Source organism: Corella eumyota, chromosome 6 (assembly GCF_963082875.1).
Source record: "Corella eumyota chromosome 6, kaCorEumy4.1, whole genome shotgun sequence".
NCBI lineage: Eukaryota > Metazoa > Chordata > Ascidiacea > Phlebobranchia > Corellidae > Corella > Corella eumyota.
Window position 1 is genome coordinate 2,873,789 of NC_137495.1, and position 21,740 is coordinate 2,895,528.

The window sequence follows — 21,740 nt, forward strand, 5'->3', positions numbered from 1 at the left end:
TTTTAATTTGAATATATCAATTAATAAAAATAAATATTTCAGGTTTTGGCAGGGGGAGAACATGTGCAAATAATACACATCTATAATCTATTTTCATTTAATAGTCTATAAAGTATTACAAACAAATTTTAACAAATTAAAATTTAATGTATAGCCTATAGTTTAAATCCTATATCCTTGGAACAAAATGTAAATATGCTCTAAAAATTAGATATTATATTAAATAAATTATAAATTTTTGAATAATAAAAACAATAACAAGTTAAAAATGTAAACAAACCTGCGGACAGTGTCAAAAGCAAAAATACCCAAATTATGTTAAGTTATTAGAGTAAGCCAAGATACATTGGATCTTCCATATTTCTTTTAAACAAAGTTAGAAATTGTGAGGCTAATTGGTCATCAACAACTCTTGCATCACTGCTTAAAGTAACCGTCATCACATTCTCAAAATTATTGTCCATGGTCACTTCTGAATTAATGTCATCCAAATTTACTAGCTTCTGATTGGCTAACACTGATCGGGTTCCACCAATCGCCATGATGCAGACTTGTGGTGGGTTAATAACTGCTGTGAATTCTTTGATTCCAAACATCCCTAAATTGGAAATACTGCAAAAAAACTTAAAGTAGAATCAACATAGAAAAAGTAATAAATAAAAACAAAATTTTAATAGAGTTTTACGTAAATGTCCCGCCTTGAAATTCTTGCGGCTTCAACCTTCCTAATTTAGCTCTTTCAGCTAATTCCCTTACCTCTGTACCAATCGACATTAACCCTTTGTTGTTTGCGCTCTAAACAATACAAACAGTTAATAAATGTTGAACAGTCTATTTGCTCAAAATAAAACTATGGTTACCTTGATAATAGGGGTGATTAAACCCCCTTCTGTTGCTACGGCAACAGAAACATCAATATTTTCAACCTGTTTGGGGGAATTTTCATCCCAAATCATATTCACTTCAGGCATTTGTTTAAGAGTCATGGCAACAGCTTTTATTATAAAATCATTGACAGATAGTTTGATTCCATCTAAACAACAATATAAAATTAAGGAAGTAAAATTTAAATGATATGTCATTTGTTCTACTTAAAAAAAAACTTTAATAACTCAACTATACTCTATTAGTATAACATGTTAATAGTTGTATTATTTTGTTTTATATAAAACACGTAAATGAAATAACCTTGAAACAAAGTAAGTATTTATATTTAAAAAAAGATAGAATCTTAAACCTAATATAATAATTTTAGAATAATTATTGACAACATTATTGTTAATTACCTGTTTTTAACTGCCTTCTTAGATTTAATATTTTATCGATCGTACAATTAATTGATGAGTAAGCATGAGGAATGGTTTGTTTCGATTCTGTTAAACGCTTTGCTATCACCTTTCTTACTCCAGATAAAGGAACATCTTCAAAGTCACCTTGCTCAGTCTTTAAAGCAGGTTTTATATAAAAGTTTTTTTTATCATGAACAAAAAAAATTGAACAAACATGTGGTAAGTTTACATTTATACGAAAAAAACACTATCAAATACACTAAATAAACTAAATTAAACGCAGCGTATTCTTTTTTAAGTTAAGTTTAACATTTTTTAAAATGTTGAAAATATTTATTTATTTAAAGGTTGATAAAAAAATTCTCTGTCTCAGCTGACCTGGAAAGTTTTTTGATTTTTTTCCGGTTCAGAAACTTTCTTCTCAGGTGTCTTTGAAATAACAGTCGCAACCTTCAAGTTATTTTCATTCACATACTTAAGCACATCTCTAAAAAAAGGTTAACATTGGTGTTACAATTTAGTAGTTTATAAAATTAAAATAATTTGGCAGTATTATTTTATCAAACACAAAAGTAAATGTTCTAAATTTAACTTTTAAGGTAACACTCATAAAAATTTGTACGAGTACTTTGACGTCAAAGGTTAAAGAGATAGTCTCAGTAAATATTTAAACTGTTAGCAACATAAAAGAGAATTAAAAAGCAAACAGAGTTGGCTTTTGAGACATTTAACATAGTAAATAAACTTACAGTTTATACAAATACCTAAAGTTAATTTCATTATATCTTACAATATTGACAATATTAACGGCAATTATTACAAAACTGTAAAATTTTACAATAGTTAGATTGAAATCAAGTTTAGCAAACTTAAAATAAAGAAGTAATATAAAGTTTTTATTAATAAAGAATGGCAAATACACGCCTTCAAACATTTGAGGCAGCCAATTTGCTAACAAGTTGGAATAAAGATGATTACTTAGGAGCTGGTGGGTTTGGCAGTGTTAGAATTTGTACACATCCACAAAAAGGAGATGTAGCAGTCAAATGTTTTTATATAACTGGATCTGAAGAACATTATAAAAATGAAGAGAAAAGGTAACTTACATTAAATTATGTAACATTTTTTCTGTATTAAAAAAAGTAATAGTTTAAAGAAGAAAAGAAAATGTAACAGTTTAAAGGAATCTAACTGTTATTATTTATAGGAAAACATATTTGGGATTAACATAGTTCAAAGCTTGTTTAATAATCAAATGTGGACCTATTTTGCTAGAAAATTTGACCCTTTTTTATGCAACGTTTATTTTTATTGATACAGTGTTGCAAGAGAAGCAAATTTTATGTGCAGAATTAATGACCAAAACCTTGCAAAAATTTATGGTACAACAACGTGGTCAAATAACATTGGTCTGGTGATGGAATATATAAATGGTGGAGATTTACATGGGCACATCATGAACAAAAAGCTGCTGATTGGTTGGATGATACGTCTTGATTGGGCTGCTCAAATCGCAAGTGCTTTAGGCTACTTGCATAATTATGATCATAAAAGAAAAATAGTTCATGGCGACCTGAAACTTCAAAATATTCTAATCACAAACAAGATGGTTGTAAAAGTAATAGATTTTGGTGGAGCAAACATTAAGAAAATAACAGGTTCCATGAATTTGTCTTCCTTTGATCCAACAACAACGTATCAGCGCACATTATGGTATACTGCACCTGAATTACTTGTGAATATTAACGAACGTCACACAACAGCAAATGATGTTTATAGGTTAGATATTTTTTTAGTCTAGCTAGTAGTTTTACAAACTTTTTGTTAAAAATAAATTACAACAGGACTAAACTACAACCACTTAGTTTAATATAAAAAACAGTACTTCAAGTACAGACTTAACCAAATAAATTACAATTTAATGCAAAATTTATTGTTTAAGCTATGGGATGTGCTTATTCGAGATGACTTCTCGTGATGAGGTCTACAAAAAATATCATTACTTTCAACAAGATCTCGTTCTAGAGAAAATAAAGAGAGGGGAATTAAGACCAGATCTTAATGAAGTTAGTGAAATTAGAGATCAAACAAATGAAGATGATCAACAACTTGTGGACTTATTACAAGAGATGATGACTAAATGCTGGAGTCATAATAAGAGAGAGAGGCCAGATATACGAGAAAGTAAATAAATAATTTAAAGCTTCATGCATAACACTATTTACACACCTTTGGTATTCTAGAAATATACTTGCACCTTAAAAATAGCAAAAAATTTGTTGATTTTGATTGTGTTTTGTAAGATTGTTTTTAGCAAGTTAAAATTATCGATTTACATTACTTTTTAGTTAGAAACACTCTTGGTAGAAGACTTGCACACCAAAAAAATAGTTTTGGTGATGAAAAATATGAGGATGAAAAAAAAAGATTTTTAACAAAAGTCAAGAAGTCAAGAAAACGAGGAAAGCTGGTTCCACTAAGAAATTTCAAATCCCCGTTTGATGTAACGGACAAACCTTCCTTTTTTCCTCGAGGAACAAAAAGATCCCTATTAGTTATTTTTATAGTTATTCTGTTGATCTTTATTGCTGTTATTGTTCTTGAGGTACATTACAAAGGTAAAATTTTTTTTTGATTCAGTTAATTCACTTAAATAAAAGATAAAAGTCCTTAAACCATACTAAAATGTTAAACTATAAGTTAATTAATAAAAATTATTTTCCATTTTTTTAGAAAGAGAAGATCTACTGAATGAATTATATGACAAGGTTCAAGAAACAGCAGAAAATACCAAATCAATACTGGATCGCATAACAGAATTTTATAATGATTTCAAAAAAAACTGCTAATTTAGAATTTAAGAAATAGCATACTGCATGCTTAAAAATTCTCATACTTAATTTAACACAAGTAGGTTAAAAAATAACAACCTGAGGTTCATGGTGTACACTTGAAAACAACCTTTTCCAGGGTTACTCACTTATACACATTCAAACTAATTTTTTCTAGTAACTGATCAAATGTTCAAAAATATCTTTAACAAAATTTTGTATATTTTCTGCCTTAGTAGCTTATTGTAGTGCATATAAAATATTAATATTTGCAAAAACTTTTTGGTTGTCTAAATAGTGTTAACTTTTTTCCTCTTATGCTGGTACTAAATGAATTATATAAAAGTTCTGCTTACCCTTTTAGTAGAATTCCCTTAGGTCCAGTTGGTTTAACTAGTTCTGATTTCAAGTCATATAGGTTAAGGGCTTGCCTTACAGCAGGTGATATCATAGAACTAAGTTAAAAGCATAAATTTAATGACCTAATTTAACTAAAATGGCCAACATAATTTAAAAATAAAGTATAGAGTCAGTTTACAATTACTAAAACTTTTACACTTAACAGTAAATTGAGTGATCTTTATTTTTTATTATATTTTTTAAGTGTTATAAAAAATATAATCTTACTATATAAAACTGTCTTACTTGGTTTGAGTGACTTTTTTAATTGGACTTGAAGAAAAAGAAGAAGCAGAAACTTCCACACTAGAGGGTGGATGGGAAAGTGGTGTTATAGTTTCTGGTGCAGTTGGAGCAGGAGGTGGTGTTAAAGTTGAAATATCATCAATATTTTCACCTTCCTCAGCTAGTATCGCAATTGGAACATTGATCTTCACATTTGGGGTTCCCTCTTGTACCTTAATTTATACAAGCTTTAACTCTAGTTAAGGCTATATCAATGAGAACTTAATGTAGTAATTAAGATGCTGAGTATAGATACAAAATTACCAAAATTTTGGCCAGAATTCCATCCTCATTTGCTTCCATGGTAACCACTGCTTTGTCTGTTTCAACCTCACACAAAGCATCTCCTACTTCCACCTCATCTCCTGTAATAATTAAGTTGTTTGTGTATATATGTATATATTAAGATATCAATATTTGAATACAATCTTACAATAAATCTGAAAACCAACATTTTTGATAGGTTACCATTTATAAAAAAATTTGCACCCAATTAAACCACAGCTATTATTTAGCGACAAAAAATGTTATGTAAATCAACATTAAATTACAAGTAGTCTACAGATTAGTTTTTTACCTTCATTAACGAGCCATTTAACTAATTTTCCTTCTTCCATAGTAGGAGATAGAGCCGGCATTTGAACCTGAATTGGTGCTGAAAAATAAGAGAAATATTTAATAAAGTGAAAAACTAAAAGAAATATTTAATAAAGTGAAAATTTTTTTTAATAACTTACAGTAAGCAAAAATTAAAACTTATTTTTTATTTTAAGTATAAGAAATAATCCTTTTTACAACATACCTAACACTCTTGATCTCAAGTGGATAGTTCTTCGTAAAGTTGAACATTTTATACAAGTCTTTAAAAACCTTGAAGCTGACATTCTTTGTAACAACCATTAACCAATTTTACATAAATTATTAAATTAAATTTTGATTCTGTAACATAAATGGCAGTGAGTTAAATTTTTACTCGAGGTAGAATTGAAAAGATGGCAAGGCAATCTGGTTAAAAAAATTACTAATAACATTTTATACAAAAAGAAGCTACAAAAATTTGCAATAAAAAAATAGTAAATGAAAACATATTTGTGTGTAAACAGATACATGTAGAACTTTAAGCACACTTTATTAACAATATTTTGATATCATCACTTCTATATACTGGGTCCATATCATTTTCATCAACATAAGAGAGTTTTAGGCTAATGTTGGAGCCATTTAGTAGTTTTAAAAAAACTTTTAAAAGTTTAGGCTTGTTGCCAATGGTACGAAGTTCATAGCAACACAGTATTATGTTTAGTTCTTGCCAGGAAAGCTGCTATGCCAACAGCTCCAATACCAGAGGCTAGTTCCAAGACGTTTTCACCTTTAACATACTGACGTATTTTTTCGGTAAAGATGAACTGTAACAACACAACAAAACTTAATTTAAATATATTAGGTAAAGACAAACTTTAAATAAAAAATATAAACCTGCAATTACTGATGGGTTGATAGAGCTTTTATCTGGTTTCATACATTATAACCATACTTTTCTTTTACATGATTCAGTTATTCTCTAAAAAGCACAAAAGGTTTACATTTAGTTTTAAATTAATCAGTTTTAAAATAAAATATATATTAGGAAATATATTTGCACAAAAAATATTGAGTAAAAAAATTCTTTAACACAGTTTTGCTACAACCCTGAAACATTAAACAAAAATTTTGTACCAGGGACTTTTATACAAAAGGTTGGAAGTACAAATATGGTGTAAATACATGTTGGCAGTGAGAATCGTTTTGAAGTTAACAGAGCAGAACACTTTGATTAAAATAATACTAGCGCAACACAAAGCACACCAAATTGTAATAAAAAGTTGTGTTTATTTAAAAATTGTTTTTGTTAGTTCAATACATAGCCTAGCAAACTTTTTATATGTTTAGAGAAATCTAGGTGTGATACTTAATAAAAACTCGTTTTAGGTAAAAAATAGTTTTTAGGTTGATTTTAAGAGTAAAAATGACTACTACCCGTCTACATACATATGAGGCAGCAAATTTGCTAACAAGTTGGAATAAAGATGATTACTTAGGAGCTGGTGGGTTTGGCAGTGTTAGAGTTTGTACATATCTAAATAAGGGAGATGTTGCAGTCAAATGTTTTTACATAACTGGATCTGAAGAACAATATAGAAAAGAAGAAAAAAAGTAACTAAAATTATAAACTCTACTATACATTGGCATTTATACTAAAAGATTACCTTGTTACATTTTTTGATAACAGCAAATGTTTAATTTTTGCTTTTTTAAGTGTCACAAGGGAAGCAAACTTCATGTGCCGAATTAACGACAAAAACCTTGCAAAGATTTATGGTACAACAACATGGTCAAATAACATTGGTTTGGTGATGGAATATGTAAATGGTGGAGATTTACATGGCCACATCATAAACAAAAAGCTGCATATTGGGTGGATGATACGTCTTGATTGGGCTGCTCAAATTGCGAGTGCTTTGGGATATTTGCACAATTATGATCATAAAAGAAACATAGTTCATGGCGACCTGAAACTTCAAAATATTTTAATCACAAACCAATTAGTCGTAAAGGTGATAGATTTTGGTGGAGCTAACATAAGAAGAATAACTGGTTCCATGAATTTGTCCACCTTTGATCCAACAACAACGTATCAACGCACCATGTTGTATACTGCACCTGAGCTACTTGAAAATATCGAGCGGCACACGCCAGCAAACGACGTTTATAGGTAAGTTATATATCATTTTAAGGTTATAGACCAGAGTTTAGTTAGCAAACAAATGTGCCTACAATAAACAAATTTTGACTAGATGTTTAATTGGACATTAAACTTTCTAAGCACAGTTGGGTAAATTAAATTAATATGTTACTTTTTAGTTATGCGATGTGCTTATTTGAGATGACTTCACATAATGAGGTCTACAAGAATCATCATCATGTTCAACAAAGTCTTCTTTTAGAGAAAATAAAGAGGGGAGAGTTAAGACCAGATCTTAATGAAGTTAGTAAAGTTAGAGATCAAGCGAATGAAGATGATCAACAACTTGTGGACTTATTCCAAGAAATGATGACTAAATGCTGGAGACAAAACGAAAGAGAGAGACCAGACATAAGAGAAGGTAACTTCAACTTTTTCAATTTCTTAACAAAAATACTCTTTATATTTTTTTTACAACATTATTTAATATGTCTTATTATGTATGTTAACCACCAAGTTTAACTTTTAAGTCCTTTTGAACTTTTACATGCTTGAAATAATACAAATTTTGTTATTTGGCGTAGTGAAAAACATTCTGGATAGAAAACTTGCGCAACAAAAAAACAGTTTCGGAATAGAAAAATATGAGGAGGAAAAAATGAGCGTATCAACAAAACTAGTGAAGCCAAGAAAAAGAGAAAAACTGGTTTCCCTTAAAAACTTCAAATCCCCATTCGATATAGCAGATCAACCTCCTTTTTTTCCTAGATGGGTGAACCTTACATTTTTAGTTCTTTTTGTTGCTGTTTCTGTGGGTAGTCTTGTGTGGTACTTTCAAAAAGGTACGGGTATCAATTTTACTGAATCAAATACGCAATTAAAAAATTTGAATGAACAAACTTATAAACAATCTGCCACAATAAAACCTTCTGGGAAGAACAATTAAGAGTTATTTTTTAAAAACTATATTATTCTGTGAAGTTAAAAAAATAGACAAAAAAATATCTTTTGCATTATTCAGATAAATTACAAATAATACAAGATGGAGTGACAAGTGTTAACCAATTAATTCAGGCACCTAATGCAAATTTGGAACAAATTTTAAAGCTTACAAATTCTTTTTTACATGATCAGTTTACTTATGCGCCACCAGAAAAAACTGCTGATGAATTAAGAGCTTTAGCAATTAACTTGATAAGCAAAAACAAAATGCTGTTAGGATATTCTGTTTACAAAATTGGAGTATATTTGGCTTTACATTTTAAAAACTACACTAAAACTATGCAGTATTTTAAAAACATAGGTGTAGATGACCTTAATTTAAAAAAGGGAGGTTACCTTTCTATTGAAGAAATTGAAAAATATGCAATACCATTTATGACATATGTACTTCATCAAATTGACTTTTTAGAAATAAAGAATCACGCAAGTTATGCAGAAGCAAAAGTAAAATGCATTCTTTCTGCTGTATGTAGCTATGAATCTATTAATGACTGGCACAAAGTGGTTGAACTATCGCTAGAAGGTATAGAAGTTGTTAAAACAGGTGGACAGGAAATTATCCGATCCCCCGATAATGTTAAATTACATTTAGAAATTGCACTGGCATTCCGGTTTTATTTCACAAATGATAATTGGCAGTGGTATTTAGAAAAAGCAAGAAGATTAAATAAATTGGCAAACTGGAGTTCTATGGAAAAAACTGGGATAAATGATTTGTCTAAAGCTATTGAAGAAGGAGACTTGGATAAATTTATAAGAATATCTCAGAAAGCTCAAACCACATTTGAACAAATAATTCAAAAACTTTCCCTAAAAAATAACTAGAAAATTTTTACTTGTACATTTTCTTTTTTTGTTGTTTATTTTTGCAATATAATTATCTTTTGTGTTGTAGTATTTTCTATAGTCTATATATTTTTGATTTCAAATATTAGTAGTAAACAATTTAATAGTTGCTTACCCATTCAGTAAGATTTCCATTGATCCAGTGGGTTTATGTAGTTCTAATTTGGACTTGCCTTACAGCAGGTGATATCAAGTACTCTTTATTGTAAAATTTTTGTACATATTTTTTTGTGCTTATGTTATATAAATAAAAATTTACATAAATAAAAAACTGTCTTACTTGGTTTGAGTAGCTTTTTTAATGGGACTTGAAGAAAGAGAAGAAGCAGAAACTTCCACACTAGAGGGTGAAGGAGAATGTGGTGTTATAGTTTCCGATGCAGTTGGAGCAGGAGGTGGTGTTAAAGTTGAAATATCAGCAATATTTTCACCTTCCTCAGCTAGTATTGCAATTGGAACGTTGATCTTCACATTTGGGGTTCCCTCTTGTACCTTAATTTAAACAAACTTTTACTCTAGTTAGGCTTTAACAATAACAACCTGGTGTAAAAATTAAGATGTTGAGCATAAATAAAAAATTACCAAAATTTTGGCCAGAATTCCATCCTCATTTGCTTCCATGGTAACCACTGCTTTGTCTGTTTCAACTTCACACAAAGCATCTCCTACTTCCACCTCATCTCCTGTAATAATTAAGTTGTTTGTGTATATATTAAGACATTAATATTCGAATACAATCTTAGAATAAATCTGAAAACCAACATTTTTGATGGGTTACCATCTATAAAATAATTTGCACCCAATTAAACCACAGCTATTATAAGGTGACAAACAATGTCATGTAAATCAACATTAAATTACAAGTAGTCTACAGATTAGTTTTTTACCTTCATTAACGAGCCATTTAACTAATTTTCCTTTTTCCATAGTGGGAGATAGAGCCGGCATTTGAACCTAAATTGGAGCTGAAAAATATTTTAAAAAAATTAATAAAGTTTAAAATAAGGAATTCGATCACATTCTTTAATAAATTACAGTAAACAAAAATTAAAAACTTATTTTTTATTTTAAGTATATATAAGAAAATAATCCTTTTTACAACATACCTAACACTCTTGATCTCAAGTGGATAGTTCTTCGTAAAGTTGAACATTTTATACAAGTCTTTAAAAACCTTGAAGCTGACATTCTTTGTAACAACCATTAACCAATTTTACATAAATTATTAAATTAAATTTTGATTCTGTAACATAAATGGCAGTGAGTTAAATTTTTACTCGAGGTAGAATTGAAAAGATGGCAAGGCAATTTGGTTATAAAAAATTACTAATAAACATAACATTTTATACAAAAAGAAGCTACAAAAATTTGCAATAAAAAAATAGTAAATGAAAACATATTTGTGTGTAAACAGATACAGGTAGAACTTTAAGCACACTTTATTAACAATATTTTGATATCATCACTTCTATATACTGGGTCCATATCATTTTCATCAACATAAGAGAGTTTTAGGCTAATGTTGGAGCCATTTAGTAGTTTTAAAAAAACTTTTAAAAGTTTAGGCTTGTTGCCAATGGTACGAAGTTCATAGCAACACAGTATTATGTTTAGTTCTTGCCAGGAAAGTTGCTATGCCAACAGCTCCAATACCAGAGGCTAGTTCCAAGACGTTTTCACCTTTAACATACTGACGTATTTTTTCGGTAAAGATGAACTGTAACAACACAACAAAACTTAATTTAAATATATTAGGTAAAGACAAACTTTAAATAAAAAATATAAACCTGCAATTACTGATGGGTTGATAGAGCTTTTATCTGGTTTCATACATCATAACCATACTTTTCTTTTACATAATTCAGTTATTATCTAAAAAGCACAAAAGGTTTACATTTAGTTTTAAATTATTTAGTTTTAAAATATATATTAAGAAATATATTTGAACAAAAAATATTGAGTACAAAAATTCTTTAACACAGTTTTGCTACAACCCTGAAACATTAAACAAAAATTTTGAACTAGGGAATTTTATACAAAAGGTTGGAAGTACAAATATGGTGTAAATACATGTTGGCAGTGAGAATCGTTTTGAGGTTAACAGAGCAAAACACTTTGATTAAAATAATACTAGCGCAACACAAAGCACACGAAATTGTAATAAAAAGTTGTGTTTATTTAAAAATTGTTTTTGTTAGTTCAATACATAGCCTAGCAAAACTTTTTATATGTTTAGAGAAATCTGGGTGTGATACTTAATAAAGACTTGTTTAAGTTAAAAAATAGTTTTTAGGTTGATTTTAAGAGTAAAAATGACTACTACCCGTCTACATACATATGAGGCAGCAAATTTGCTAACAAGTTGGAATAAAGATGATTACTTAGGAGCTGGTGGGTTTGGCAGTGTTAGAGTTTGTACATATCTAAATAAGGGAGATGTTGCAGTCAAATGTTTTTACATAACTGGATCTGAAGAACAATATAGAAAAGAAGAAAAAAAGTAACTAAAATTATAAACTCTACTATACATTGGCATTTATACTAAAAGATTACCTTGTTACATTTTTTGATAACAGCAAATGTTTAATTTTTGCTTTTTTAAGTGTCACAAGGGAAGCAAACTTCATGTGCCGAATTAACGACAAAAACCTTGCAAAGATTTATGGTACAACAACATGGTCAAATAACATTGGTTTGGTGATGGAATATGTAAATGGTGGAGATTTACATGGCCACATCATAAACAAAAAGCTGCATATTGGGTGGATGATACGTCTTGATTGGGCTGCTCAAATTGCGAGTGCTTTGGGATATTTGCACAATTATGATCATAAAAGAAACATAGTTCATGGCGATCTGAAACTTCAAAATATTTTAATCACAAACCAATTAGTCGTAAAGGTGATAGATTTTGGTGGAGCTAACATTAAGAAAATAACTGGTTCCATGAATTTGTCCACCTTTGATCCAACAACAACGTATCAACGCACCATGTTGTATACTGCACCTGAGCTACTTGAAAATATCGAGCGGCACACACCAGCAAATGACGTTTATAGGTATGTTATATATCATTTTAAAGGTATAGGCCAGACAGTTTGGTTAGCACCCAAATGTGCCTATAATAAACAAATTTTGACTAGATGTTTAATTGGACATTAAACTTTCTAAGCACAGTTAGGTAAATTAAATTAATATGTTACTTTTTAGTTATGCGATGTGCTTATTTGAGATGACTTCACGTAATGAGGTCTACAAGAATTATGGTCATGTTCAACAAGGTCTTCTTTTAGAGAAAATAAAGAGAGGAGAGTTAAGACCAGATCTCAATGAAGTTAGTAAAGTTAGAGATCAAGCCAATGAAGATGATCAACAACTTGTGGACTTATTCCAAGAAATGATGACTAAATGTTGGAGACAAAACAAGAGAGAGAGACCAGACATAAGAGAAGGTAACTTCAACTTTTTCAATTTCTTAACAAAAATACTCTTTATATTTTTTTTACAACATTATTTAATATGTCTTATTATGTATGTTAACTACCAAGTTTAAATTTTATGTCCCTTTGAATTTTTACATGCTTAAAATAATACAAATCTTGTTATTTGGCGTAGTGAAAAACAATCTGGATAGAAAACTTGCGCAACAAAAAAACAGTTTCGGAATAGAAAAATATGAGGAGAAAAAAATGAAACTATCAACAAAACTAGTGAAGCCAAGAAAAAGAGGAAAACTGGTTTCCCTTAAAAACTTCAAATCCCCATTCGATATAGCAGATCAACCTCCTCTTTTTCCTAGATGGGTGAACCTTACATTTTTAGTTCTTTTTGTTGCTGTTTCTGTGGGTGGTCTTGTGTGGTACTTTCAAAAAGGTACGGCTATCAATTTTACTGAGCTAAGTACGCAATCAAAAAATTTGAAGAAACAAACTTATAAACAATCTGCCACAATAAAACCTTCTGGGAAGAACAATTAAGAGTTATTTTTTAAAAACTATATTATTCTGTGAAGTTAAAAAAATAGACAAAAAAATATCTTTTGCATTATTCAGATAAATTACAAATAATACAAGATGGAGTGACAAGTGTTAACCAAATAATTCAGGCACCTAATGCAAATTTGGAACAAATTTTAAAGCTTACAAACTCTTTTTTACATGATCAGTTTACTTATGCGCCACCAGAAAAAACTGCTGATGAATTAAGAGCTTTAGCAATTAACTTGATAAGCAAAAACGAAACGCTGTTAGGATATTCTGTTTACAAAATTGGAGTATATTTGGCTTTACATTTTAAAAACTACACTAAAACTATGCAGTATTTTAAAAACATAGGTGTAGATGACCTTAATTTAAAAAAAGGCGGTAACCTTACTATTAAAGAAATTGAAAAATATGGAATACCATTTATGACCTATGTACTTCATCAAATTGACTTTTTAGAAATAAAGAATCATGCAAGTTATGCAGAAGCAAAAGTAAAATGCATTCTTTCTGCTGTATGTAGCTATGAATCTATTAATGACTGGCACAAAGTGGTTGACATATCGCTAGAAGGTATAGAAGTTGTTAAAACAGGTGGACAGGAAATTATCCGATCCCCCGATAATGTAAAATTACATTTAGAAATTGCATTGGCATTCCGGTTTTATTTCACAATTGGTAATTGGCAGTGGTATTTAGATAAAGCAAGAAGATTAAATAAATTAGCAAACTGGAGTTCTATGGAAAAAACTGTGATAAATCATTTGTCTAAAGCTATTGAAGAAGGAGACTTCTATAAATTTATAAGAATATCTCAGAAAGCTCAAACCACATTTGAACAAATACTTTCCCCAAAAATTAACTAAAAAAATTTTACTTGTACATTTTCTTGTTTTTTTGTTGTTTATTTTTGCAATATAATTATCTTTTGTGTTGTAGTATTTTCTATAGCCTATATATTTTTGATTTCAAATATTAGTAGTCAACAATTTAATAGTTGCTTACCCATTCAGTAAGATTTCCATTGATCCAGTGGGTTTATGTAGTGCTGATTTCAAGTCATATGAGTTAAGGGCTTGCCTTACAGCAGGTGATATCATAGAACTAAGTAAAAATTAAAATGTTCAAGCTATATTTTTAACAAAAAGACCTCCGTAATTTAAACACAAAATTAAAAGGCTTTTTACAATCTATTAACAAAAACAATAACTTAAATTAAATTCAAGTATTCTTTATTGTAAAAAAATTGTACATATTTTTTTTGTGCTTATGTTATATAAATAAAAATTTACATAAATAAAAAAACTGTCTCACTTGGTTTGAGTGGCTTTTTTAATTGGACTTGAAGAAAAAGAAGAAGCAGAAACTTCCATAGTAGAGGGTGGATGGGAAAGTGGTGTTATAGTTTCTGATGCAGTTGGAGCAGGAGGTGGTGTTAAAGTTGAAATATCATCAATATTTTCACCTTCCTCAGCTAGTATCGCAATTGGAACATTGATCTTTACATTTGGGGTTCCCTCTTGTACCTTAATTTATACAAACTTTAACTCTAGTGAAGGCTATATCAATGAGAACTTAATGTAGTAATCAAAACGTTAAACATAAATTTAAATTTACCAAAATTTTGGCCAGAATTCCATCCTCATTTGCTTCCATGGTAACCACTGCTTTGTCTGTTTCAACCTCACACAAAGCATCTCCTACTTCCACTTCATCTCCTGTAATAATTAGGTTGTTCGTGTATATATGTATATATTAAGACATTAATATTTAAATATAAACTTACAATAAATCTGAAAACCAACATTTTTAATAGGTTACCATCTATAAAATAATTTGCACCCAATTAGCTATTATTTAGCGACAAAAAATGTTATGTAAATCAACATTAAATTACAAGTAGTCTACAGAATAGTTTTTTACCTTCATTAACAAGCCATTTAACTAATTTTCCTTCTTCCATAGTAGGAGATAAAGCTGGCATTTGAACTTGAATAGGAGCTGAAAAATATTTTAAAAAAATTAATAAAGTGAAAAAAAAGGAATTCGATCACATTCTTTAATAACTTACAGTAAACAAAAATTAAAACTTGTTTTTTATTTCAAGTATATATAAGAAAAAAAATCTTTTTTACAACATACCTGACACTCTTGATCTTAAGTGGATAGTTCTTCGTAAAGTTGAACATTTTATACAAGTCTTTAAAAACCTTGAAGCTGACATTCTTTGTAACAACCAATTTTACATAAATTATTAAAATAAATTTCGATTCTGTAACATAAATGGCAGTGAGTTAAATTTTTACTCGAGGTAGAATTGAAAATATGGCAAGGCAATTTGGTTAAAAAAAATTACTAATAAACATAACATTTTATACAAAAAGAAGCTACAAAAATTTGCAATAAAAAAATAGTAAATGAAAACATATTTGTGTGTAAACAGATACAGGTAGAACTTTAAGCACACTTTATTAACAATATTTTGATATCATCACTTCTATATACTGGGTCCATATCATTTTCATCAACATAAGAGAGTTTTAGGCTAATGTTGGAGCCATTTAGTAGTTTTAAAAAAACTTTTAAAAGTTTAGGCTTGTTGCCAATGGTACGAAGTTCATAGCAACATAGTATTATGTTTAGTTCTTGCCAGGAAAGCTGCTATGCCAACAGCTCCAATACCAGAGCCTAGTTCCAAGACGTTTTTACCTTTAACATACTGACGTCTTTTTTCGGTAAAGATGAACTGTAACAACACAACAAAACTTAATTTAAATATATTAGGTAAAGACAAACTTTAAATAAAAAATATAAACCTGCAATTACTGATGGGTTGATAGAGCTTTTATCTGGTTTCATACATCATAACCATATTTTTCTTTTACATAATTCAGTTATTATCTAAAAAGCACAAAAGATTTACATTTAGTTTTAAATTAATCAGTTTTAAAATAAACTATATATTAGGAAATATATAAGCCAAGATACATTGGATCTTCCATATTTCTTTTAAACAAAGTTAGAAATTGTAAAGCTAATTGGTCATCAACAACTCTTGCATCACTGCTTAAAGTAACCGTCATCACATTCTCGAAATTATTGTCCATGGTCACTTCTGAATTAATGTCATCCAAATTGACTGTCTTCTGATTGGCTAACACTGATCGGGTTCCACCAATCACCATGATGCAGACTTGAGGTGGGTTAATAACTGCTGTGAATTCTTTAATTCCAAACATTCCTAAATTGGAAATACTGCAAAAAAAATTAAAGTAGAATCAACATAGAAAAAGTAATAAACAAAAACAAAATTTTAATAGAGTTTTACGTGAATGTCCCCCCTTGAAATTCTTGTGGTTTTAACCTTCCTAATTTAGCTCTTTCAGCTAATTCCCTTACCTCTGTACCAATCGACATTAACCCTTTGTTGTTTGCCCTCTAAACAATACAAACAGTTAAAAAATGTTGAACAGTCTATTTACTCAAAATAAAACCATGCTTACCTTAATAATAGGGGTGATTAACCCCCCTTCTGTTGCTACGGCAACAGAAACATCAATATTTTCAACCTGTTTGGGGGAATTTTCATCCCAAATCATATTCACTTCAGGCATTTGTTTAAGAGTCATGGCAACAGCTTTTATTATAAAATCATTGACAGATAGTTTGATTCCATCTAAACAACAATATAAAATTAAGGAAGTAAAATTTAAATGATATGTCATTTGTTCTACTTAAAAAAAAACTTTAATAACTCAACTATACTCTATTAGTATAACATGTTAATAGTTGTATTGTTTTTTGTTTTATATAAAACGCGTAAATGAAAGAACCTTGAAAAACAAAGTAAGTATTTATATTTTAAAAAAGATATGACCTTAAACCTAATATAATAATTTTAGAATAATTATTGACAACATTATTGTTAATTATCTGTTTTTAACTGCCTTCTTAGATTTAATATTTTATCGATCGTACAATTAATTGATGAGTAAGCATGAGGAATGGTTTGTTTCGATTCTGTTAAACGCTTTGCTATCACCTTTCTTACTCCAGATAAAGGAACATCTTCAAAGTCACCTTGCTCAGTCTTTAAAGCAGGTTTTATATAAAAGTTTTTTTTATCATGAACAAAAAAAATTGAACAAACATGTGGTAAGTTTACATTTATACGAAAAAAACACTATCAAATACACTAAATAAACTAAATTAAACGCAGCGTATTCTTTTTTAAGTTAAGTTTAACATTTTTTAAAATGTTGAAAATATTTATTTATTTAAAGGTTGATAAAAAAATTCTCTGTCTCAGCTGACCTGGAAAGTTTTTTGATTTTTTTCCGGTTCAGAAACTTTCTTCTCAGGTGTCTTTGAAATAACAGTCGCAACCTTCAAGTTATTTTCATTCACATACTTAAGCACATCTCTAAAAAAAGGTTAACTTTGGTGTTACAATTTAGTAGTTTATAAAATTAAAATAATTTGGCAGTATTATTTTATCAAACACAAAAGTAAATGTTCTAAATTTAACTTTTAAGGTAACACTCATAAAAATTTGTACGAGTACTTTGACGTCAAAGGTTAAAGAGATGGTCTCAGTAAATATTTAAACTGTTAGCAACATAAAAGAGAATTAAAAAGCAAACAGAGTTGGCTTTTGAGACATTTAACATAGTAAATAAACTTACAGTTTATACAAATACCTAAAGTTAATTTCATTATATCTTACAATATTGACAATATTAACGGCAATTATTACAAAACTGTAAAATTTTACAATAGTTAGATTGAAATCAAGTTTAGCAAACTTAAAATAAAGAAGTAATATAAAGTTTTTATTAATAAAGAATGGCAAATACACGCCTTCAAACATTTGAGGCAGCCAATTTGCTAACAAGTTGGAATAAAGATGATTACTTAGGAGCTGGTGGGTTTGGCAGTGTTAGAATTTGTACACATCCACAAAAAGGAGATGTAGCAGTCAAATGTTTTTATATAACTGGATCTGAAGAACATTATAAAAATGAAGAGAAAAGGTAACTTACATTAAATTATGTAACATTTTTTCTGTATTAAAAAAAGTAATAGTTTAAAGAAGAAAAGAAAATGTAACAGTTTAAAGGAATCTAACTGTTATTATTTATAGGAAAACATATTTGGGATTAACATAGTTCAAAGCTTGTTTAATAATCAAATGTGGACCTATTTTGCTAGAAAATTTGACCCTTTTTTATGCAACGTTTATTTTTATTGATACAGTGTTGCAAGAGAAGCAAATTTTATGTGCAGAATTAATGACCAAAACCTTGCAAAAATTTATGGTACAACAACGTGGTCAAATAACATTGGTCTGGTGATGGAATATATAAATGGTGGAGATTTACATGGGCACATCATGAACAAAAAGCTGCTGATTGGTTGGATGATACGTCTTGATTGGGCTGCTCAAATCGCAAGTGCTTTAGGCTACTTGCATAATTATGATCATAAAAGAAAAATAGTTTATGGCGACCTGAAACTTCAAAATATTCTAATCACAAACAAGATGGTTGTAAAAGTAATAGATTTTGGTGGAGCAAACATTAAGAAAATAACAGGTTCCATGAATTTGTCTTCCTTTGATCCAACAACAACGTATCAGCGCACATTATGGTATACTGCACCTGAATTACTTGTGAATATTAACGAACGTCACACAACAGCAAATGATGTTTATAGGTTAGATATTTTTTTAGTCTAGCTAGTAGTTTTACAAACTTTTTGTTAAAAATAAATTACAACAGGACTAAACTACAACCACTTAGTTTAATATAAGAAACAGTACTTCAAGTACAGACTTAACCAAATAAATTACAATTTAATACAAAATTTATTGTTTAAGCTATGGGATGTGCTTATTCGAGATGACTTCTCGTAATGAGGTCTACAAAAAATATCATTACTTTCAACAAGATCTCGTTCTAGAGAAAATAAAGAGAGGGGAGTTAAGACCAGATCTTAATGAAGTTAGTGAAATTAGAGATCAAACAAATGAAGATGATCAACAACTTCTGGACTTATTACAAGAGATGATGACTAAATGCTGGAGTCATAATAAGAGAGAGGCCAGATATACGAGAAAGTAAATAAATAATTTAAAGCTTCATGCATAACACTATTTACACACCTTTGGTATTCTAGAAATATACTTGCACCTTAAAAATAGCAAAAAATTTGTTGATTTTGATTGTGTTTTGTAAGATTATTTTTAGCAAGTTAAAATTATCGATTTACATTACTTTTTAGTTAGAAACACTCTTGGTAGAAGACTTGCACACCAAAAAAATAGTTTTGGTGATGAAAAATATGAGGATGAAAAAAAAAGATTTTAAACAAAAGTCAAGAAGTCAAGAAAACGAGGAAAGCTGGTTCCACTAAGAAATTTCAAATCCCCGTTTGATGTAACGGACAAACCTTCCTTTTTTCCTCGAGGAACAAAAAGATCCCTATTAGTTATTTTTATAGTTATTCTGTTGATCTTTATTGCTGTTATTGTTCTTGAGGTACATTACAAAGGTAAAATTTTTTTTTGATTCAGTTAATTCACTTAAATAAAAGATAAAAGTCCTTAAACCATACTAAAATGTTAAACTATAAGTTAATTAATAAAAATTATTTTCCATTTTTTTAGAAAGAGAAGATCTACTGAATGAATTATATGACAAGGTTCAAGAAACAGCAGAAAATACCAAATCAATACTGGATCGCATAACAGAATTTTATAATGATTTCAAAAAAAACTGCTAATTTAGAATTTAAGAAATAGCATACTGCATGCTTAAAAATTCTCATACTTAATTTAACACAAGTAGGTTAAAAAATAACAACCTGAGGTTCATGGTGTACACTTGAAAACAACCTTTTCCAGGGTTACTCACTTATACACATTCAAACTAATTTTTTCTAGTAACTGATCAAATGTTCAAAAATATCTTTAACAAAATTTTGTATATTTTCTGCCTTAGTAGCTTATTGTAGTGCATATAAAATATTAATATTTGCAAAAACTTTTTGGTTGTCTAAATAGTGTTAACTTTTTTCCTCTTATGCTGGTACTAAATGAATTATATAAAAGTTCTGCTTACCCTTTTAGTAGAATTCCCTTAGGTCCAGTTGGTTTAACTAGTTCTGATTTCAAGTCATATAGGTTAAGGGCTTGCCTTACAGCAGGTGATATCATAGAACTAAGTTAAAAGCATAAATTTAATGACCTAATTTAACTAAAATGGCCAACATAATTTAAAAATAAAGTATAGAGTCAGTTTACAATTACTAAAACTTTTACACTTAACAGTAAATTGAGTGATCTTTATTTTTTATTATATTTTTTAAGTGTTATAAAAAATATAATCTTACTATATAAAACTGTCTTACTTGGTTTGAGTGACTTTTTTAATTGGACTTGAAGAAAAAGAAGAAGCAGAAACTTCCACACTAGAGGGTGGATGGGAAAGTGGTGTTATAGTTTCTGGTGCAGTTGGAGCAGGAGGTGGTGTTAAAGTTGAAATATCATCAATATTTTCACCTTCCTCAGCTAGTATCGCAATTGGAACATTGATCTTCACATTTGGGGTTCCCTCTTGTACCTTAATTTATACAAGCTTTAACTCTAGTTAAGGCTATATCAATGAGAACTTAATGTAGTAATTAAGATGCTGAGTATAGATACAAAATTACCAAAATTTTGGCCAGAATTCCATCCTCATTTGCTTCCATGGTAACCACTGCTTTGTCTGTTTCAACCTCACGCAAAGCATCTCCTACTTCCACCTCATCTCCTGTAATAATTAGGTTGTTCGTGTATATATGTATATATTAAGACATTAATATTCGAATACAATCTTACAATAAATCTGAAAACCAACATTTTTGATAGGTTACCATCTATAAAATAATTTGCACCCAATTAGCTATTATTTAGCGACAAAAAATGTTATGTAAATCAACAATAAATTACAAGTAGTCTACAGATTAGTTTTTTTACCTTCATTAACAAGCCATTTAACTAATTTTCCTTCTTCCATAGTAGGAGATAGAGCCGGCATTTGAACCTGAATTGGGGCTGAAAAATAAGAGAAATATTTAATAAAGTGAAAAACTAAAAGAAATATTTAATAAAGTGAAAACTTTTTTTAATAACTTACAGTAAGCAAAAATTAAAACTTATTTTTTATTTCAAGTATATACAAGAAAATAATCCTTTTTATAACATACCTAACACTCTTGATCTCAAGTGGATAGTTCTTCGTAAAGTTGAAGATTTTATACAAGTCTTTAAAAACCTTGAAGCTGACATTCTTTGTAACAACCAATTTTACATAAATTACTAAAAATAAATTTCGATTCT

The 21,740-nt window shown here is 29.1% G+C and overlaps 8 protein-coding genes across 12 annotated transcripts; 4 read left to right on the forward strand and 4 right to left on the reverse strand.

Moving 5' to 3' along the window:
- Positions 1–4: 4 nt before the first annotated feature.
- On the reverse strand, positions 5–5,745 carry LOC145755150 (pyruvate dehydrogenase protein X component, mitochondrial-like). Of its 2 annotated transcripts, none has more exons than XM_082571369.1 (10): positions 5,607–5,745; positions 5,382–5,459; positions 5,069–5,169; positions 4,766–4,977; positions 4,477–4,575; positions 1,668–1,776; positions 1,332–1,443; positions 861–1,033; positions 686–795; positions 5–612 (listed from the first exon to the last, which is right to left on the reverse strand). In XM_082571369.1, the coding sequence occupies exons 1-10, from the start codon at positions 5,686–5,688 to the stop codon at positions 327–329; spliced, it is 1,362 nt and encodes a 453-aa protein (XP_082427495.1). In that variant the 5' UTR covers positions 5,689–5,745; the 3' UTR covers positions 5–326. The 2 variants fall into 2 exon arrangements, with proteins under 2 accessions (XP_082427495.1, XP_082427494.1); XM_082571368.1 differs by having other exon boundaries at positions 8–612; positions 1,287–1,443.
- Positions 2,017–4,683, forward strand: LOC145755152 (putative mitogen-activated protein kinase kinase kinase 7-like). The gene is made up of 5 exons (XM_082571371.1): positions 2,017–2,386; positions 2,610–3,068; positions 3,232–3,473; positions 3,638–3,907; positions 4,023–4,683. Exons 1-5 carry the CDS (start codon positions 2,199–2,201, stop codon positions 4,136–4,138), a joined length of 1,275 nt encoding a protein of 424 aa, XP_082427497.1. The 5' UTR covers positions 2,017–2,198; the 3' UTR covers positions 4,139–4,683.
- On the reverse strand, positions 5,739–10,619 carry LOC145755155 (pyruvate dehydrogenase protein X component-like). Of its 2 annotated transcripts, XM_082571375.1 has the most exons (7): positions 10,481–10,619; positions 10,262–10,339; positions 9,957–10,057; positions 9,655–9,866; positions 9,490–9,572; positions 6,281–6,365; positions 5,739–6,210 (listed from the first exon to the last, which is right to left on the reverse strand). In XM_082571375.1, exons 2-5 carry the CDS (start codon positions 10,320–10,322, stop codon positions 9,533–9,535), a joined length of 414 nt encoding a protein of 137 aa, XP_082427501.1. In that variant the 5' UTR covers positions 10,323–10,339; positions 10,481–10,619; the 3' UTR covers positions 5,739–6,210; positions 6,281–6,365; positions 9,490–9,532. The 2 variants fall into 2 exon arrangements, with proteins under 2 accessions (XP_082427501.1, XP_082427503.1); XM_082571377.1 differs by lacking the exon at positions 9,490–9,572.
- On the forward strand, positions 6,688–9,638 carry LOC145755148 (uncharacterized). Of its 2 annotated transcripts, XM_082571365.1 has the most exons (6): positions 6,688–6,997; positions 7,101–7,556; positions 7,706–7,947; positions 8,111–8,368; positions 8,548–9,051; positions 9,121–9,638. In XM_082571365.1, the coding sequence occupies exons 1-6, from the start codon at positions 6,810–6,812 to the stop codon at positions 9,351–9,353; spliced, it is 1,881 nt and encodes a 626-aa protein (XP_082427491.1). In that variant the 5' UTR covers positions 6,688–6,809; the 3' UTR covers positions 9,354–9,638. The 2 variants fall into 2 exon arrangements, with proteins under 2 accessions (XP_082427491.1, XP_082427490.1); XM_082571364.1 differs by having other exon boundaries at positions 6,690–6,997; positions 8,548–9,638.
- Positions 10,620–11,530: 911 nt separating the features above from the next.
- Positions 11,531–14,680, forward strand: LOC145755149 (uncharacterized). Its single transcript, XM_082571366.1, has 5 exons — positions 11,531–11,874; positions 11,978–12,433; positions 12,585–12,826; positions 12,990–13,247; positions 13,427–14,680. The coding sequence occupies exons 1-5, from the start codon at positions 11,687–11,689 to the stop codon at positions 14,221–14,223; spliced, it is 1,941 nt and encodes a 646-aa protein (XP_082427492.1). The 5' UTR covers positions 11,531–11,686; the 3' UTR covers positions 14,224–14,680.
- Positions 14,359–15,581, reverse strand: LOC145755383 (pyruvate dehydrogenase protein X component-like). Its single transcript, XM_082571608.1, has 5 exons — positions 15,500–15,581; positions 15,281–15,358; positions 14,975–15,075; positions 14,672–14,883; positions 14,359–14,461 (listed from the first exon to the last, which is right to left on the reverse strand). Exons 1-5 carry the CDS (start codon positions 15,579–15,581, stop codon positions 14,359–14,361), a joined length of 576 nt encoding a protein of 191 aa, XP_082427734.1.
- Positions 15,582–15,627: 46 nt separating this feature from the next.
- Positions 15,628–21,740, reverse strand: LOC145755151 (pyruvate dehydrogenase protein X component, mitochondrial-like). The gene is made up of 11 exons (XM_082571370.1): positions 21,608–21,740; positions 21,378–21,455; positions 21,071–21,171; positions 20,768–20,979; positions 20,479–20,577; positions 17,672–17,780; positions 17,336–17,447; positions 16,861–17,033; positions 16,686–16,795; positions 16,174–16,612; positions 15,628–16,103 (listed from the first exon to the last, which is right to left on the reverse strand). Exons 1-10 carry the CDS (start codon positions 21,687–21,689, stop codon positions 16,321–16,323), a joined length of 1,368 nt encoding a protein of 455 aa, XP_082427496.1. The 5' UTR covers positions 21,690–21,740; the 3' UTR covers positions 15,628–16,103; positions 16,174–16,320.
- Positions 17,894–20,685, forward strand: LOC145755153 (receptor-interacting serine/threonine-protein kinase 1-like). 2 transcript variants are annotated; one of them, XM_082571373.1, is made up of 6 exons: positions 17,894–18,028; positions 18,202–18,390; positions 18,614–19,072; positions 19,236–19,475; positions 19,640–19,909; positions 20,025–20,685. In XM_082571373.1, the coding sequence occupies exons 2-5, from the start codon at positions 18,203–18,205 to the stop codon at positions 19,641–19,643; spliced, it is 891 nt and encodes a 296-aa protein (XP_082427499.1). In that variant the 5' UTR covers positions 17,894–18,028; position 18,202; the 3' UTR covers positions 19,644–19,909; positions 20,025–20,685. The 2 variants fall into 2 exon arrangements, with proteins under 2 accessions (XP_082427499.1, XP_082427498.1); XM_082571372.1 differs by lacking the exon at positions 17,894–18,028 and having other exon boundaries at positions 18,057–18,390.